This window comes from Choristoneura fumiferana, chromosome 18 (assembly GCF_025370935.1).
Source record: "Choristoneura fumiferana chromosome 18, NRCan_CFum_1, whole genome shotgun sequence".
NCBI classification, from domain to species: Eukaryota; Metazoa; Arthropoda; class Insecta; order Lepidoptera; family Tortricidae; genus Choristoneura; species Choristoneura fumiferana.
In genome coordinates this window covers 2866963-2885989 of record NC_133489.1, presented here as the reverse complement: position 1 = coordinate 2885989, position 19027 = coordinate 2866963, and the positions used below count along the sequence as shown (strand labels likewise).

Here is a 19027-nt window from a genome sequence, read left to right as displayed (position 1 = left end):
AAGTTGACGAGTTGTGAATAAATTTAAACATTAAACTAAATACGTACTTCTTAAAAACCAAATACTAAATTAAATCGAAAAAACCGGCCAAGTGCGAGTCGGACTCACGCATGAATGGTTCTGTACCATCTATACAACATTTATAAGACATTAGCAAAAAATTACAAAAAAACACGTTTGTTTTATGGGAGCCCCCCTTAAATATTTTATTTTATCATATTTTATTCTGTTTTAAGTATTTGTTGTTATAGCGGCCACAGTTATACATAATCTGTGAAAATTTCAACTGTCTAACTATCACGGTTCATCATGAGATACAGCCTGGTGACAGACGGACAGACGGACGGACAGCGAAGTTACCATTTGGGTACGGAACCCTAAAAAGGCCCCCGTGGCATGGTGCTCAACGATGTGGCAGCATTCTCTCGTTGAGAGAGATAGTTGCGCCCTTTGGTCTCCAGTAGTGTCGACCAGGGGCTTTTGCACTTCTTTAATTACTGGCACTTGAGGTATCCCATCTTAGGTCTCTAGGTTGGCAACGCATCTGCAATCCCCCTGGTGTTGCAGTTGTCTATGGGCGGTGGTGATCTCTTATCATCAGGAGACCCACTTGCTCGTTTGCCATCAAGTTGAATAAAAAAAAAAATAGCTTGTGTGCGCCGGGCCCCCATAGACCTAGGGTCTCAAAAATATATTAGCGGCTTTTTATTAGCTGGTCATTTCTCATGGTGGACCTGGTATATTAATAAATTCTATAGTTGCGCAAACTAAAATGTCTTTAACCGTTTATATTTCCATATAGAGACGATTCATGCAAATGTAAGTGAGATTTTAATTAAAGCTCGTAGCGGTTCTCGACGGGCTATTGGTTTAAAGTTTGTTTTCTTTTCTCTGTGGTTTATGGTTAAAATTTACGTTTAAACTATCAGCTGGGTTTGTTGTTATTTTGAAAGAAATATAAAAAGCAGCACTCTATTGTTATTACAACAATTTAACTACAATATTTTAGACTATCATGGACATTACTAATTTTATGACTTAATTTGGAATTTGGTCCACGTACCTTGATTTTAGAGCAGCTCGATATTACGGCACAGTCGCATGCGCCATGATCACGAGCTGTTCTAAAATCAAGGTACGTGGATCAAAACCTGAGTTACGTTCATAAAAATTTAACTAGCCCTGTTGCAAGGTCATTTTGATCCACTTCCACTGGTAGGATTGATTTGAAATTTGGTATACATAGTTGTAAATATACGTAGTATATTATATACGTAAGATGGACGACAGTGTGAGTACCCCTACAGTTACTAAAAAGTACAGTAGGTAAGCAAAAAAAGCTTGAATGATAAATGATTTTATTATAACAGAAACTTGTATTCCTGTCTATAGCAGCATATCCAAAAGTAATAATTTAATAAACCAATCCGTTACTAAGAAAGGAAAGGAGTACTTAGTGATACATAGTCAGACGGGAAATGAAGTTACCTATATTAAATGGTTATTTTCTCCGTTTGAGATCCGCGGAATCCTAAAGTTAGTAAAACGAGTCATTGCCCAGTTTAGTTCTTAAAATTAAAAATACTTAATTCATATAATAATACGGTATTTGACAACTCCTGATTTTGCCATATCTTAATATTATTATGAAAATATAGATATACAGATAGTGTTTAGCGAAGAGAAAATTTAAATCGGTTGAAAATTGGATTTATAGTGATTTTTCGAAAAATCTATATACCTGTCTCTTTCTCAAACGCTTTTCTCTATGCAGCAAGTATGGCGGTACTGGCGTGTGACGTCACATGCCAGTAGGTCTTTCTCTGTCTAATCTTGAATTTCAAACCTTTATAACTTTGTTATTTGTAAAGGTAGCTTAAAAATTGTTTTTCTATTCGATAACAGGCATTGTGTAGTTTTAATTTATAAAACGTATACAAAATAGTCAAATACCGTATTATTAATATTCATAGGAGTGTCCGAATAATTTTCTTATTCTAATCGTAATATTACATATACCAAGTTATATAACTTGACAAACTTGTTAACGAACAAATTATATACAACATCGAATGAATATAAACGAGCGTGCTGCATAAATATCTTATTTGTCAAGCATTTATCATACTCCTTCTTAGAAATTAACTCTTATAGGACGTTACGAAAGTGAAGATTCAGCATTTCTCCTTGATCCTCGATTCATAGAATATTAGGTCGTATATTCAATTTAAAAATAAATAATTAAATTAAAATAAAATAAATATTAAGGGGGGCTCCCATACAAAGAAACGTGTTTTTTGCTAATGTCTAATGTTGTATAGATAATGGTACGGAACCCTTTGTGCGCGAGTCCGACTCGCACTTGGCCGGTTTTTATTGTACGTTGATAACGTAGCATCTTAGAGCTTTTTCACATTATCCGATCCGATATCGGTATCGGACGACGATAGACGACATCCGATAGCCGACACCATGTGCTGCTTTCACATATTTCCGACAAAATCGTTCCGATACGGCCAGCTCAAAATGGCCGCCACGCATCGGGCTCTGCGCACACAGAGACAATTTAGACACACGCATAGCTCACATACAAACTTTATCGTCCGACAGCCCACGGGCGTCCGATGGTGTCGTGAACGTATCGGTGTCGGCTCCGATATCAGGCCGGACAATGTGAAAGACAGGTACATATCCTACTAATATTATAAATGTGAAAGTTTGTGTGAGTGAGTGAGTGAGTATGTTTGTTACTTCTTCACGCTGAAACGGCTCGACGGATTTGGATGAAATTTGGTATGTAGATAGCTGAACATCTGGAATAAAACATAGGCTACTTTTTATCCCAAAATTCCCACGGAATAGGGATAAAATCTCGAAATAACAACCGCTGGGCTTAGAGTCATGAAATTTGTCATGATTGTTTTTAATGTAACGTCAGTGAAAACCACGATTTAATTTTCGGGAATTCCCACAGGAATTTTAATAAATCCCATAATTTCAATTCAGCTGCTGGATCTAATGATTTACGTGTGCGAAGCCGCGGGTAAACACTAGTGCCATATAATTTACTTGCCCCGATATCGTGTCGTAGTCCGATACCGATATCGGATCGGATAATGTGAAAACACTCTTAGAGTAGGTACTTGAACGTTTTATCATTATCTACGTCATTATGGTTTTATGGTTTTATCTTCAGTGTCGCAATGCAAATATGTGCTTAAGATATCATGCTCTAGTCGCTGAGGCCCCATGACATGAAAACACTCCAGCCAGCATTATTGGTTCTATCAAAAACATTACGATAGGATGATGTTCATTCCTTTCGTAAATAGGATAGAACATTTCGAAAAGAAGGATAGAGAAGAACGGAATAGCAGCTAACTAACAAATAAAAAAAATATTTAACTTTTGTACCGGGTGGCGTACCGTGATTAACAAAAGCAAATACCTAATTAAAACATAGATTGGACAAGGATTTCACCTACTCATGAAACTGAACGATATTAGCTCAGCGACTTTTTAGGGTTGGTTACAAAGTCAAAATGACCCTTTGAGAACCCTTAGGATCCGAAGCGGGGGAAGGCCGAGACGGTCATTTATAGATCAACCCAAGGAAAAAGTCAATGAAAACGCTGGCAGAGAACCGAAAAGAGTGGCGATTACTCCACCGACAAGAGCTAAGCTCTTAAATTAATGATGATGATGATGATGATGATGAAAAATCCGATATCGGTATCGGATACCGATACCGATATCGGGGCAAGTAAAATGTATGAAATATTGACCTGTCTTTCAGATTATTCGATACGATATCGGATCATATTTCATACAATTTACTTGTCCCGATATCGGCGTCTGATACCGATATCGGATCGGATAATCTGAAAACGCTCTTATAGTTTCGTCCTATCCGTCCGTCAGGACACAGGCATTTTACTCAAAAACTAGAAAACGTATATTGATCGCTTACTATTTCTGGTGTAGGTACAAAGAGTCTTTGTACTGTATTGTATTATTGATGAAATTCAGAGTGTATCGTGATGGCCACTAGTTAGTTTGTATTTCTACTCTAATGTCTTACTTTACTCTACCTTTTGCTTTTTACCTATATTGATCATAGAGCCGTGCGCCATACATGCAAAGAGTATACATAAAACACTAGGACTAAATCGGTCGCATACATAATATACCAAAGAGATAGAAAAAATGACATTCCACTGTCAAACAAATGGAATAGTACTTTGATAACAAATAATAAACATTTAAATCATTTTATACAAAGATATTATCTTTATTTTATAGTGTAATGGGACAAGTGTACTACCAGTGCTTGCTGGGGATGTGTTGCAATGACTTCGCGATGATAGCTGCTGATCAGACCAATACCCATGGAGTTCTCGTGCTTAAAGATGGTAAGGTACAGTCTGAGGGTACAGTTTAAAAGAGGTAGACATAATTATTAAACCCGGACGAGACGAGACGTTGTTTTATTAACCCCCGACGCATAAACCTGCTTTCAAATAAAAAAACCGGTCAAGAGCGAGTTGAATATGCCTGAAATAGTGTTCCGTAGCCATTACGAAAAAATGAAGTATTATTTTCCTAAGGATTTCGTATTTTGTACGGAATATTCCAAGTTTAGGTATATTTTATACCTAAGGCTGCTATTTACTCTTAAACTACTAATAATTCTCAAGAAAACTTAACCGTTATAGTTTTCCTTGTAAGTTTGATATACCTACTACCATTCTGAATTTTTTCAAATTTTTCCACCCACCGGCTAGATTTTAATGAAAAGTTTCACTTTAAAGTTGAGTAATTTGCAAACAAATCACTGAATTGAAAAATCCTTTTAGCAACCCCCTAATGGTTTTAAAATACCTATCCATCGATACCCCACCCTACAAGGTTGGATGAGAAAAAGAAATCACCCCCACTTTACGTCTATGGGAGGTACACTAACAAAAATTGTTTTTGATTCAACACATCAGACAGACAGACAGACATGGCGAAACTATAAGGGTTCCGTTTTTGCCATTTTGGCTACGGAACCCTAAAAAGATGGCAAAATAGGACTTTAGTGCAGAGAAGTTGCTCTGAGAAGACAGACCAGAGTAAACAAAATTAAAAGCTAGTATACGCTCCTAAGTGACATTAGTTTTACTTATTCTATTTTACAGTTTCAAATAAGATGTATTTACTTTGTTAGAGTTCAATCAAACCTCTAGAAACCTGCCGCTAATATAGATTAGTAAATTATGTCCAAGTAAAGGGCTCTTGGAAACTGTAGATGACTGGAAGCACTAAGCCTGCATTAAATTGCGTCTCGAGGACGAGTGAACCATTCCGTCTTCAGTGTTTAGTGTAATAAAGCTTGGTAGAGATATTTAAGGGGAGCGCCAAAGTTCGCATACTCTTCGCTAGTCATACCGTAATTTTTGTCCGAATCATCGTTTGTCTTAATTTTTTCCCACTGAAACCTTAAATTTTTCTGAAATTTTTAAATGGTCATCCTAATAGAAAAGTATAAGTTGGGTTAGGTTCGTTTATAACAATTTGAACAATTATTAGATTGAGAGAAAAAAGAGTTCTGACATACGATCATTCTGACAAACGATCGTTCTAACAAACGATCGTTCTAACAAACGATCATTCTGACAAACATTACATTCGGACTTTCAATAAGTATGCGAGCCAATATGGACCCATATTTAAGATGTCTAAAAGTATTTATTTGTAAACGTTGCAAGCGAACACATAATCCATTGATTAAAGGACTCTACTCATTAAACCGTGTCATACTATGACCGTAATACTTGTAGCAAGGTGTCAGGCAAAAAATATGTTCTGTGTATCGAAAATAATGAGACCTAGCCCACTAGCACGTCCCGTAACCAACCGTCGGCGTCGCGTGTCGTGTCATGTATGCGTATTCCGTTATTGACACGCTCCTAATACGGTCATGGCATGATACAATCGAGTTCATAGACTTGTGAGCAAACATTTGATCAAAAATATCTGAACACGACTCTATTGGCGTAGAGTCGTGTTCAGATATTTTTGATCAAAGTTGTGCTCACAAGTTTATGAACTCAACTGTACGGTGTAGCGGGTAGAGACCTTTAGGCGATAATTTTCGGAGTTTCATTTCAATGCACTACACTTTTTTTTACTAGCTTACTCTGAAATATCACAAAATTTATCAAAAACAAATTTTCCTCATAATTTTTAACATACCTACTCACTCGTAACTAAACAACGCGCCCTGTTGCTAAAATTATCTTGATGTTTCGGCTAGATTGCAGCGGCCATATTAGGTATATAAGTCACCAGCACCAATATAATATCTGACACAACAAAGTGTGCATAAATATCTGATAAACTTTATTTCTGGGGCGGCAGGACGTGTCAGATATTTTTGCACGCTCCGCTGTGGCAGATATTAATGCAGGTGGCAATGGCTCTTACTTAATTTTAGCAAAAATGGCGTGATATCAACTGTTTTAGGAATCAGATATTCCATTTGGTCTACACTCAGCTTTAGACACGAGAAAATAATCGTAAAGCTAAGTAAAAGGTTTTACAGTCTTTTTAAAAGCTAGCTTGGCTAGTGGATCCTTAACGATTGTCTTGATTTAGTTTTTAAAATATCTATTTTCGACTTTCGATAAAAGTAATGCCGTCTTTATTTATTCGACAAAATAGACAGAGACGGCATCACTGATATCGTCACTTAAAAAATAGACAAGTGGTGAAACAAGCCCTTATTCTTTGGTAAGTTGAATGTCATTAATATAGAAAATGCTTAACTAAGATTTTAAGTCAACGGGATGGACGTACTTTTTTTTATTTTATTTTTTTATTTTTTTTTTATCGAAGGGATGACGGATGACCTGGTTCAAGCGCGGTTCACAGCGAATGCAGCTGCTTTCAACTGAAGCAACTGAAGGTCTATGGGGGAGGCCTATGTCCAACAGTGGACGTCCTACGGCTGAGATGATGATGATGGCGATGAATATAAAAAAAAATAGATTTTAATAAAGGTATATGCACACGACGTATTTGTTACGTTCAGATGACGCGCGTTTCGCAAACTGTCGTTTAGGATGCCGTTGATTTCCAAAAAGCTACAACGAAACTGCATTAAAATACTGTAAATAATTCTACTATAAATTAGTGTTTATTAGTGTAAGAAGCCATGGTGGCCTAGTGGTTTGACCAATCGCCTCTCAAGCAGAGGGTCGTGGGTTCGAACCCCGGCTCGCACCTCTGAGTTTTTCGAAATTCATGTGCGGAATTACATTTGAAATTTACCACGAGCTTTGATGTGAAGGAAAACATCGTGAGGAAACCTGCACAAACCTGCGAAGCGATTCAATGGTGCGTGCGAAGTTCCCAATCCGCACTGGGCCCGCGTGGGAACTATGGCCCAAGCCCTCTTGTTCTGAGAGGAGGCCTGTGCCCAGCAGTGGGACGTATATAGGCTGGGATGATGATGATGAAGGTAGAGGCGATTTAGCGACTACTTGCATTGAGTTGGAAACTGAACCTTATTTATTTCATGATACGTCACAATTTCCATTGTAATTATTGACAATACGACTAGCTTTAAAAATATTCTTTGTCAGTATCGAAATACAAACTGAGACATGGATGCACAGAAAAACCAGAAAAAGAGACCAGCGCTGGGAATCGAACCCAGGTCCTCAGCAATCCGTGCTACGTGCTATAACCCCTACACCACCGCTGGACAGGAATTTAGACACGAATTTTTCCTATGCATACATATCTCAGGTTGCTTATTTCTACTACGCTACTTATGCAGCAGCACTAAAAGTAGCAAATTTGGAGTTTGAAATAAAAAATACAAAAAGATTCCAAATAACCAATCATAATATTCTTTGTCAGGTCTTTATCGAATACATATTCGATAGCTGCTTTTGATTCTGTGGTAGTATGCTTTAGTAAATGGGGCTATTAAGGGTTAAGCCATAAAAATAACACTATTCATTAAACAAGACTTATATCACATAGCAACAAACCAACTAAGTAACTGGTAGATCAATTAACTTCTTGTAGTCCTTTTCAAAGCCCATTTACAGATCCATTATGTCTATTTAAAGAACAACTTCCATTAATAATCCTTTCGTTTCACCTAAAGCTAATTCAAATTTCCCCGTCATCTAGAAAGTGTGGTTTATCTCAATAGCGAGTCTCTCGATCCATCATGACTATCAAGGTTTATGACAAGTGCAAGGTCATCTTGACGGTAATGATTTCCATGAATAACTTGACCCAGTTTACCGGTGAATTGATAATAAAAATTAAACTACTTAAATGTGAGATATAAGAGTAAGTTAGTTTTAGTTCTATTTTTATTTCTATTTGTTAATTATTGTATATTATTATTACTATTGTGTGTTCTTTATTCAGTTTTATAGTTCGTTTTTAATAAATCCAAAACAATTATTTTAATTTGTCACTGTAACTCTCCACGTAACCACTTTATTTTTCTCAAACAAACTACCCACAAAAATAAAAAGCTTTAACCGTCACATAAAACTACTTACATTACTTTACCCCTTGTTAACCCAAGCCTGCGCTAGGTGAAGTTGCTCTGAAAATGCGCTTTGGTTGAGTTCGAAACGCGTCACGCGTCGCGTGGTTGTGGTGGTGATAGATGAGTTTGTATGATTTGTGAGTGTTCTTAGTGTGGAGGTGGAGGAATTGCATGAACACGCATTTCTTGCCTAAACGTAGCTAATAGCTATCATGGATAAGGTCGCGTGTGAGCAAAGTAATTAGGTATTTCAGTTCATTGATATGGATGGACATTCGGAAAGTAACGCCTGATTCAATAAATTTCAAAAATTCTATAATCACATTCATTTAAACTTTGAAAGCGAACATAAATTTAAATTATATAACATTAAAATTATTATTTTTTGTAAAAGGTTTCGTGGAAGAGGTCGCTTTGAAGGGATGAGGCCGCCTAACCTTACCTTGTAATTTTCTCTGTGTATCTGTTTTCTGTATTACCTACTTATTATTATAGTTTTCAATAAAGGGTTTGTATTGTATTACAGAACAAGATTGAGAGAGAAAACCCCATACGTTTTTGAAGGAATTTCCATTTGATTTTAAATCTGACGAAAGCGTATTATGTCGGTGAATTGTTCACAACCGGGTAAAAGGGGCCTAACTTCGTCTCCGCGTCGATCAATCATCGCTAACGGTTGCTATTACGGGATAATGCGGGAATGCGAATTATGCTAAAGGTGTATTATATGCCAGTGAACTGTCAGTGATGTATGGCGTATTATATTCGTACTTTGCATGGGAGAAAACGTTTGATGTTTATAAATCTACTAGCTGTTGCCCGCGACTCTATCCCTCTACCCCGTTCTATCTCGCTATCACGCGGGGACTATACAATTTTACGGGATAAAAAATATCCTATGTCTCTCACCAGGACTCAAGCTATCTGTATACCAAATTTCATCTAAATCGGTTCAGCGGTTTAGACGTCTTAGAAGGGAAGGGAAGGGAGGGAAACAAAACAAACAAACTTGCACATTTTATAGTATTAGTGGGATAAGACTACCCCAGTATTAAACGCGTGATAAGTACAGTCAGCAGCGGAAGTAGATGAGCAGCAGACTCGTGTGTAGATCATTTTGAGCACCATGACCTCTTACCCACTTCTGCTGCTGACTGTACATTTGATCCTGCAGTTGAATTGAAATTCCGTAATATTGTGTATTATTATAGGTACGTTGATGATTTAATTCTGTGCTGGAGGGGAAGTATGAGACAGCTCGACTTGTTTGTGAATGGTTTAAATAACAAACATGTTAAAATAAAATTTAAAAAAGAATTAGAGGAAAATTTTCGTTAAACTTTTTGGATTTGACAATTATTAGATTTAATAATAAACACCAGTTCAAAATTTACGAAAGCCCACGTACACAGATGCCGTGATACCAGCATCGTCTAATCACCGTGCAGCATAAATTAGCAGCTTTTCATTGTTATGTACATAGATTGTTAACTGTACCTCTTTCTAGGGAAGATTTTGATTTAGAGTTAAATACTATTTATCAGATAGCGTTGTCGAATGGTTATACTAAATCAATGGTCAATAGTTTGGTTCAGAAGAAGCAGGCACGGATAGTGAATAGCATGCTTTACGCCGTGTTTACCATCGCAGTCTTCTAACAAATATAGGTGTAGCATTTCATACGTTGGTCGTTTGTCTGATAGAATTTGTGGTATTTTAAAATCAAACAATGTAAGGTAGCTTTTAAGACTAACAACTCTTTTGTACTCTAAACTTTGTAACCACAAGAGAAGGTAGATAAAGGCACTAGATCGGGTGTATACAAGCTCACTTGTAATGACTGCAGTAAAGTATATGTTGGTCAGACAGGACGCAGTTTTAATGCTAGATTTAAAGAGCATGTTTCGGCATATAGGAATGAGCATCCTGATAAGTCGAATTTTGCCAAACATTTGTTGGAACTAAATCATTCTTTATCGGACTCCGATTCGTATGAAGTTTACATTATTGTGGCAAGGGGTTTCGTCTCGATGTTTTAGAATGCATGGAGATAATTAGATACAACAGTATGGGGTCTATTATTAATGAGCAGGTAAATTTAGTTTCATCTCCCTTGCTACGGCTTGGATCTAATTTCAGCAATGGTAGTTAATAAAACATGCCTTGACAGTAAATAAATAAAAAATCAAGGTAGTTTTGAAGGACGGTTAAAAAAATTTATTAATAATTTGTGGGTAGTTTTGTTTTGTTTCATAAAACGTATGTGGTACTTGGGAGTTACAGTGACAAGTTAAAACGGTGGTTGTGGTTCGTTAGTCTAACAACTGGTAGCATGGTGTACGGTTGTGTCACTCTGAAGATGAGCTCTGTTTGAGTTCGAAACGCGTCAGTGTAGTGTGGTGGTAGTGATAGATGGGTTTGTGTGATTTGTGTGTTTCTTACAGTGTGGAGGTGGAGGAACTGCATGAACACGGATATTTTGCATAAGCTTAGCTATCGTAAGGTCGCGGGTGAGCAAGGAAATTATTTTAGTTCATTGAAATTCCGTGTTTCACAACTCCCCATTTTTATCAAAATTACACCGTGGTTTTCATTGCCATTGCATTAAAACAACCAAGCCAAATTTCATAACTCTAAACTCAGCGGTTAAGATTTTGAGATTTCCCGGTCCGTGGAAATCGGGATAAAAATTGCCTATGGGTTATTCCAGTCTTCCATCTATCTACACACCAAATTTTAACTAAATCTGTCCAGCTGATGAGTAACTGCCTAATACAACACACACGCACACAAACACGAAAGAATGTTAGAAGCGAAAATAGTGTGACTATTTGCGAAAATACTCGTAAGTTGGCTGAAGTTAGATGCAACGGACCAAAGTCAGGGTAAAATGGCGCAAAGTTAGGAGGGGCTTAGGCAAATAATGTTGATGATGAGATTAATAAATTTGGCAAGACAGTTAAGATTTCAACTTTCCAGTTAAAATAAAATCTGACTAAACCTAAATGTGAATTCGTCAGATTTTTTACATGATAACTAGAACATGAAACTACCGTGAGACTCACTCATATTAAATATAATGACCGGATAACTCACGTCTTAAATCGAGTTTAGCTCGACATGTTTCGGGCTAATCCGTAGCCCTTCGTCTTCGGAGCAACGCGACTCAGCGGCTGCTGCAACACGCGCACTGCGCGCCGCCGCTCTGCTCGCGCGACTACCAACTCGATTTAAGACGTGAGTTATCGGGTCATTATATTTAATGTGATAACTAGAGACAAATCAAAATAGACATTCATAGCAAATCTGACAAAATATACGAATCAGACGAAAAATGAGTTAGACCGTCTTCAAAACCTGTTAAAAAATACCGTTTTACAGATGAAGAAAAGGTCCACAAGATTTCTGACAGTCTACTGATGGGCGTGAACGGTGATGCAGGAGATACTACCCAGTTCGCGCAGTATATCGCTAAAAACATACAACTGTATCGCATGAAGAACATGTACCCGCTAAGCGTAGACGCTGTCGTTCACTTCACGAGGCGTAACTTGGCTGATTCTTTAAGGAACGATGTAAGAGATTATGAAGCTTATGATTATGAAACGATAATACGACATTGTCATATTGTACCTACTTATATCTACCGAATACCATAGCCAAGTGAATTAGTTCGTTGAACAGGCCATATAGCATGGAGAACAGATGGCCGTTGGGGCCGAAAGTTCTCAAATGAGACCGCGGATCGGCAAGTGTAGCGTAGAACGTCCACCAACGAGATGGACGGATGACCTGGTTAAAGCCACAGGGTCACGGTGTGACAGGCCGCTTCCAACCGAAGCAACTGGAGGTCTATGGATGGGGTTTATGTCCAACAGTGGACATCCTACGGCTGATGTATGATGATGATGATGATGATGATGACATCCACCGAACAATTAGTTAACAATATATTTAATTTTGCTCTTACCTATATTTACAAAAAAAACATTATCATCATCATCATCGACCTATCTTACTCCACTGGCTGGACACAGGCCTCTCCAATTGCACGCCACTGAGCACGATCCTCGGCCACTCTCATCCAGTTACTGCCAGTTACCTTGCGAAGATCATCGCTCCACCTAGTCTGAGGGCGTCCCACGCCACGCCACGCTTGCCGATTCGCGGTCTCCACTCAAGAACTCGTTTATCCCAGCAGTTATCGGATCTTCGGCTGACATGGCGAGCCCACTACCACGTACTTCAGTTACAAAAACAATAAATACAAAAATACAAAAGTACCATCGAAACCACCGAGAAAGTAAAAAACATAGTAACACTGACATAGATTAGAGTACTTCTTTTCAAATAGAGTATCATTGCCCTACACAACTTTCTTTGTTCAACCAATTACTGTTATCTCTCACTCCCATATTTCCCAGGCTCCTTACAAAGTGAACCTCCTGATAGGAGGCTACGATGAGAAAGAAGGCGGCCAGCTCTACTACATCGACTTCCTGGCTGCCTGCGTGAAGGTGCCGTACGCTACCCACGGCTTCGGGGGTCTACTCAGCATGAGCATCTTGGATCGCTTCCATAAGCCAAGTAAGTGGCAGATAGAGGAGTTTTTATGGAAAAAATCAGCCAAGTGTGAAGGTACCGTACAAATTTGTAGGCATCTATGAAAAACCAGTGTTAGCAGAGCCTCTCCTATGAATGAGCAAAGTGTATGCAGGTAGGCAGGTAGGTACCGAATCTATCATAAAGGTTTTTCGGATAAAATCATTAGTATAAAGATACCTAATCATTATGAACATAATGAGGTCTTGAATAGTATACTTTACTATACTTCATGGATGGTAATGAACTTAGCAACATGACATGTCAAGAGTATGGAACCAGCTTCCGGGATAGCATTAACCTACGATTTGTTAGATTGTTTTCCCATAATATTTTTTTCTTTGCAGCAAAATTTCATTTCGCGTTTTTTCACAAATTTTATTTTTACAAGCCTGTTTTTTTCATGAAGCTTATTTTTACATTCGCATTCTTTTTGTGTCCATTTTTCCCTAGTCGCGTTTTTCCCAATCCCAATCAGTACAGAAACGGTCTCGACGGAGCTCCACTCACGCGGAGCTCCTATCCTGGGTGGTTTTGGCCGTTCGGGCCGATGCAAAACTAACATAACCAAGCCTACCTATAAACCTACCTATGAGCCGTTAAGCCTGGTTTTGTGGTTTAGTATTGGGATACATAAAGACTCGATGGGAAACAGGAGCTAGGTGATACCAGAGCTTCATCGAAACTGTTTCTGTTTTGATTGGGATTGGGGAAAAACGCGACTGGAAAAAATGCGACACAGAAAAAACGCGAATGTGAAATAAGCTTCATTAAAAAAGCAGACTTGGAAATATTGCCTTCGTGAAAAAAAGCGAAATGAAAATTTGCTACAAAGAAAAAACGATTATAGGAAAATAATCTAACAAACCGCATTTACAAAGCGGTGCAACTTAGGGATCTGTAAAAACGGGCCTATCAGTCTCTCCTGAAGGTCGTGCCCATCTTGAAAAGCCTTTACGGAGTCGTTGACGAACTGCTGCGTTGCTGCTTGACGGCTTTTCAAGACGGGCACGACCTTCAGGAATGAAGAACACGACGAAGAAGAGAGATCAGTCTCTCCGGATGTAATGCACCTGTGATACCCCTCGTGTTGCGGGCAGCAGTGATTGCTTCTCACTAGATGAACCCTCAAGTTCTGTTCTTCTTCTTCTTCTCAGCATATATGTGTCCACTGCTGGACATATGCATTTTGCAAGTTCGTTTGCTCCTCTTGTATAAAAAAAACTCTCCACAGCACTGACAGAGCAGGAGGCCTACCAAGTCTTGACGCACTGCGTACAGGAAGTGCACCGGCGACTGTTCATCAAGCTGCCCAACTTTCAAGTATCCGTGGTCTCAAAAGACGGCGTCAAGCAAATGCCGGTCATCGCCACTTCTACCCCTGGTCAATACCATTAATGTAATCTAAAAATAAATGGGCATCACTACGATAGTTTTCTTTGTGTACCACCTTATTTCATCATGGTGTCAACATGTGTATCACCTGCATTAATATCTGCCACGGCGGAGCGTATAAAAATATCTGACACGTTCTGCTGGCCATAGAAATAGAGTCCTTTAAATTATGCACGCTTTATTACGTCAGATATTAATGCTGGTGCTGGTGAATCAAACTCCTCAGCTGGACTGCTTCTCATTTTTATTCGACTGAATGACGAAGGGCTATGTTTTACGTGTTTTACGTATGATTTTATGTATGTCTATTTCGTTGATCCTCTCTGTAACCTAAACGGCTGAACGGTTTTAAACATAATATTAGATTCATCAAAACTGTGATAAATAATTACGAGTAACTTAGGCATAGATAATGCTAATTAAACTGAGCGACATCGTTCAACGACTTTTAAAATTGTAATTAAAAATTGTAAGTTGCTTCTTTGATTAAAATTTAAAAAGTAATAGAAATAATATTAAAATAATTAAAATTAAAAGTCGCTGAACTAAGTTCAATCTGACGACTACGAACTATGTTTTAATTGTTGTTTTTTGAGGCTGACATAGTCACATTTGGTGTACAGTCAAGGGCAAAGATATCGACACGGCCAAAGTTGCAAAAATATGTATACACGGCCTTAATGTTAAGTGCATAGAGTCGCGTATACATATTTTTGCAACTTTGGCCGTATCGATAACTTTGCCCTTGACTGTACTAAAGTCTCGTTAAAATACTAGATAAAAAAAGTGTTGTTTGCTGTTAAAGGCCCCACGTTATAAAAGTTCCTTTTTTACAAGCTTTTATTTAATTACTTTGCCCTGTTTGCTGGTCGTTGGGTCCAATCTCGCAAGTTAATTTTGACCCACTTCCAGTGGTCGGATTTACTTGAAATTTGGTGCAGATTATGGTATGTTGAATGACAATGCAAATACAGTCAGCAAAAGCTTGTATCTACTGTTTTTTTTAACAGAAACTTATTATTTGCCTCAGAGGTTAGAAGTCTAATATCTCGATCTAAGTAGACATAAACTCATCGTCAATTGGCAAATCCTCTATTGTTCAACATTGAATTCTTCGCTGGTAAATTTTAATAGTTTTCAGCTGTCGCAAGCAGTTGTTACCTAAAGATTATCTCATTCCGATCTTTTTCCCACAATTTAGTTTCTAAACTGATTTATCGCGTGGCTTGGGATTTGCACAACTACCGAGACAAACAGGTGACTTGATATCGTGAAGATTTTTGAAAAACGTTGAATTTTTTCGTAAGTTTCGGATGGGATTTGACCCCTGTCACTTGGCTTACCATGTCAAAGTGTGTTATCAATTACACTGACATCGGACATCGTGTGTAATGTAAGATTTCGGCGAGAAAACGATATGCCAGGGTTTCTCAAACTTATGGCTCCACGTACCCCTGTTAAAGTTTCTAGATGATAGCGAACCCCCCCCCCCCCCCTCCCAAGAAATTGGCTGTTGGGGAAACTAAAAATAAAAAATACAAAAAGACTCCAAAAACCAATCTTAATCATCTTCCTAGTCTTGCAGCCTGGTGGTTTTTGGAGTCACGTAAACCTTGTCGCGAACCCCCTACCGCCGAATAGCGAACCCCTAGGGGTTCGCGTACCCCACTTTGAGTAACCCTGCGATATGCTAATAAAAACCGATCAGAGGCCGTATCGCCTAACGATTCTGACGCTCGCGATCGCAATGAAATGACAGTTTTCGCATACATTTGTCGCAGAAACGTCAGGCAATACGGCCTCAGGTTTGACTCGCGCACCGAGTACTCTGAACTCGTATCTAAAATCAATATGTCAACAAAATTGAACCTTGACGTAATGTTCATAAGGTCCACTCAGAAAAATTATCTACTTCGAGATACGAGTTTTTTTTAAAGTAGTGACGATATCCGGCCCCTCTCCTAAGCAAAATGATCGCAGTCAGTAACCATCTACCTAAAATCAGGTGGAATTAGTTCGTAACGTCCCGAAAAGTGGGGTTTCGTTGAAAAGATTATATCTGAATTAATTAAAAGGGTGCTAAAAGATAACAAGTTTTCAAATATGTTAGATCAACTTTCAAGATTTTCTAAGATCTGTTCGCAATCCGATTATCTGTCTGTCTGTCAAGAGGCTTTTTGTTAGGAATCTACAGGTATCAAATTTTTATTTTTTATTTAGCCATTTTCTGTTTCCCGATTGTTGGGCAATCCTTGGGTTGGGTGGGGCTCAGGTTGGGTGGTGTCCTGTTTTTTAAACCCCCGACGCAAAAAGAGGGATGTTATAAGTTTGACCGTTATGTCTGTCTGTGGCACCGTAGCTCTTAAACGGTTGGACCGATTCAAATGCGGTTATTTCTATTTAAAAGCAGGTTTTCTAGTAATGGTTCATCAAAATCGGTTCAGCCGTTTTTGTGATATTGAACTTTGAAGTGACAAAGTCGGGGATTTTCCAACTTTTTGTTAGGTTAGGTTATAGTGTAATTATTTTATTTTAGGTAGGTACGTGTTAAATGATAAATCAAAACTTTGTTTTTAAGTACGTACTAACGTTATTTTTAAGATTTATACTAAACAAGAATGAGATCAATGTTATCCTTGTGAATTAAAAAAATATTATGTAGCTATTGTTAAAAAAGCCGTAGTGGCCTAGTGGTTTAACCTATCGCCTCTCAAGCAGAGGTTCGTGGGTTCAAACCCCGGCCCGCACCTCTGATTCTTTCGAAATTCTTGTGCGAAATTACATTTGAAATTTACCACGAGCTTTAAGGTGAAGGAAAACATCATGAGGAAACCTGTACACCTGTGAAGTAATTTAATGGTATGTGTGAAGTTCCCAATCCGCACTGGGCCCGCGAGGGAACTACGGCCCAAGCCCTCTCATTCTGAGAGAAGGTCTGTGCCTGGCAGTGGGACGTAAATAGGCTGGGATGATGATTATTAAAGGTCTCTCCCTTGGAAATGTAATTACAATGTAATATCTGCGGTCCTCTGGAGCTGTGGGTAAATATGTAAGTTTACAATACAAAACTACAAGTTATACAAGATTTCTGCTTACTGTGTTTTTTGTTGATTCAAAGTCAAAGTCAATCTTTATTCAATTTAGGCTATAACAAGCACTTATGATTGTCAAAAAACCTACCACCGGTTCGGAAAAATCTCTGTTACTATACATCACAAGTATTTAACACAACTTTATTTTTAACACAGTAGGTTCCCTATTTGAAGGGATCGCTAATGCGGATCGGAATTATTTCCAAATATCCCTGTCCATGATAATATAATCATTACCTTTATAATAAGTACGCCTTAGATGTAAATGTCTTCTTGACAATAGGTAGATATGAATTTCGTATCCGATTCATTTGTAAATTTTTTTGGAATTTTATTATAAAAACGTATGCAATTTCCCAGAAACGACTTCTGCGTTTTAGCCAGTCTATAAGATGGAGCTTTAAGCTTCCCTGTAGGTGTATTGTATGTATTGTAGGTGTAGGTATCACTTGTATTTGCATATATATCCAAACTACAAAGCAAGTTTCAATCAAGTACGATCACTAGAAGAGGATTAAGTACAACTAACCATCCCAACATTCCCAACCTATGCCCGACATTGTCATTCCAAGATTCAATATCTCAAACCCGGCAGAACCGATTTTAATAAAACTTAGCTTGAAAACCATCTCAATTAAACTAGCTTTCGATTAAAATAAAAGTCCATCCGTTTGGGATTTATGATGCCATAGACAGACACACAGCAGTCAAACTCAGATCACCACACTTTTTGCGTCGGGGAAATAATTGAGAACTTCCGAAGCCAGTTTAAAAATACTGTTGACGTTAGGACACACACATTGCCTATAGGTAGGCTATTATATGTTATCTAGTATACAAATGTAAATACTCCTTGCGTCAAGGTATCCGCGATAACCAGCAACTCACGACAAGCCTATTATCGCTAGAGAAGGTTAGCGAAATTATACATTCTGTCTAAATCGTCACTAGACTAGTGTCTAGAGCAAGTGACCACGACGAAACTAGGTTCTAATGTCATAGCTCATAATGCGCATGCTGGGCCAACGTCAGCTAATCTGGGGGGCAACCACGAAATTCGAAAATCAAAGTTCGTATGGTACCTACCGTCCTTTTCACTCGTACTCTCACTGTGTATCAGTGCCGGCCGCTGGCAAAAGCTAAAGTATAAAGTATATATATGTTTTAATTAGTTATTTTATCAAAAAAACATACTAACATTATCTGCGTTAGAAACTCATGCGAACCGAAGAAAGAATAACAATCGGTCATAAGCCTTGCTTTATGATTGTATCTTTTGATAGATACGCTAACAGTGACACGCGAGTGTATAGAAAATTACGAGTTATTGGAAATTTTCAATGTATTACGTGTATGTACAGTCACCAGCACCAATATC

At 38.2% G+C, this 19027-nt stretch overlaps 1 protein-coding gene across 1 annotated transcript; it reads left to right on the top strand.

Annotated features, from left to right (window-relative positions):
* Positions 1-4214: 4214 nt before the first annotated feature.
* On the top strand, positions 4215-14576 carry LOC141438091 (proteasome subunit beta type-2-like). Its single transcript, XM_074101759.1, has 4 exons — positions 4215-4412; positions 11942-12135; positions 12985-13147; positions 14397-14576. The coding sequence occupies exons 1-4, from the start codon at positions 4307-4309 to the stop codon at positions 14558-14560; spliced, it is 627 nt and encodes a 208-aa protein (XP_073957860.1). The 5' UTR covers positions 4215-4306; the 3' UTR covers positions 14561-14576.
* The last annotated feature ends 4451 nt before the right edge of the window (positions 14577-19027 follow it).

What these genes read in the sequence shown, in the direction of transcription:
- LOC141438091 (XM_074101759.1), top strand. Translation starts at nt 4,307, where the DNA reads ATGGGACAAGTGTACTACCAGTGCTTGCTGGGGATGTGTTGCAATGAC. An exon ending in AGTTCTCGTGCTTAAAGATG is followed by an intron (nt 4,413 to 11,941) that starts GTAAGGTACAGT and finishes ACCGTTTTACAG; the next exon opens with ATGAAGAAAAGGTCCACAAG. An exon ending in CTGATTCTTTAAGGAACGAT is followed by an intron (nt 12,136 to 12,984) that starts GTAAGAGATTAT and finishes CATATTTCCCAG; the next exon opens with GCTCCTTACAAAGTGAACCT.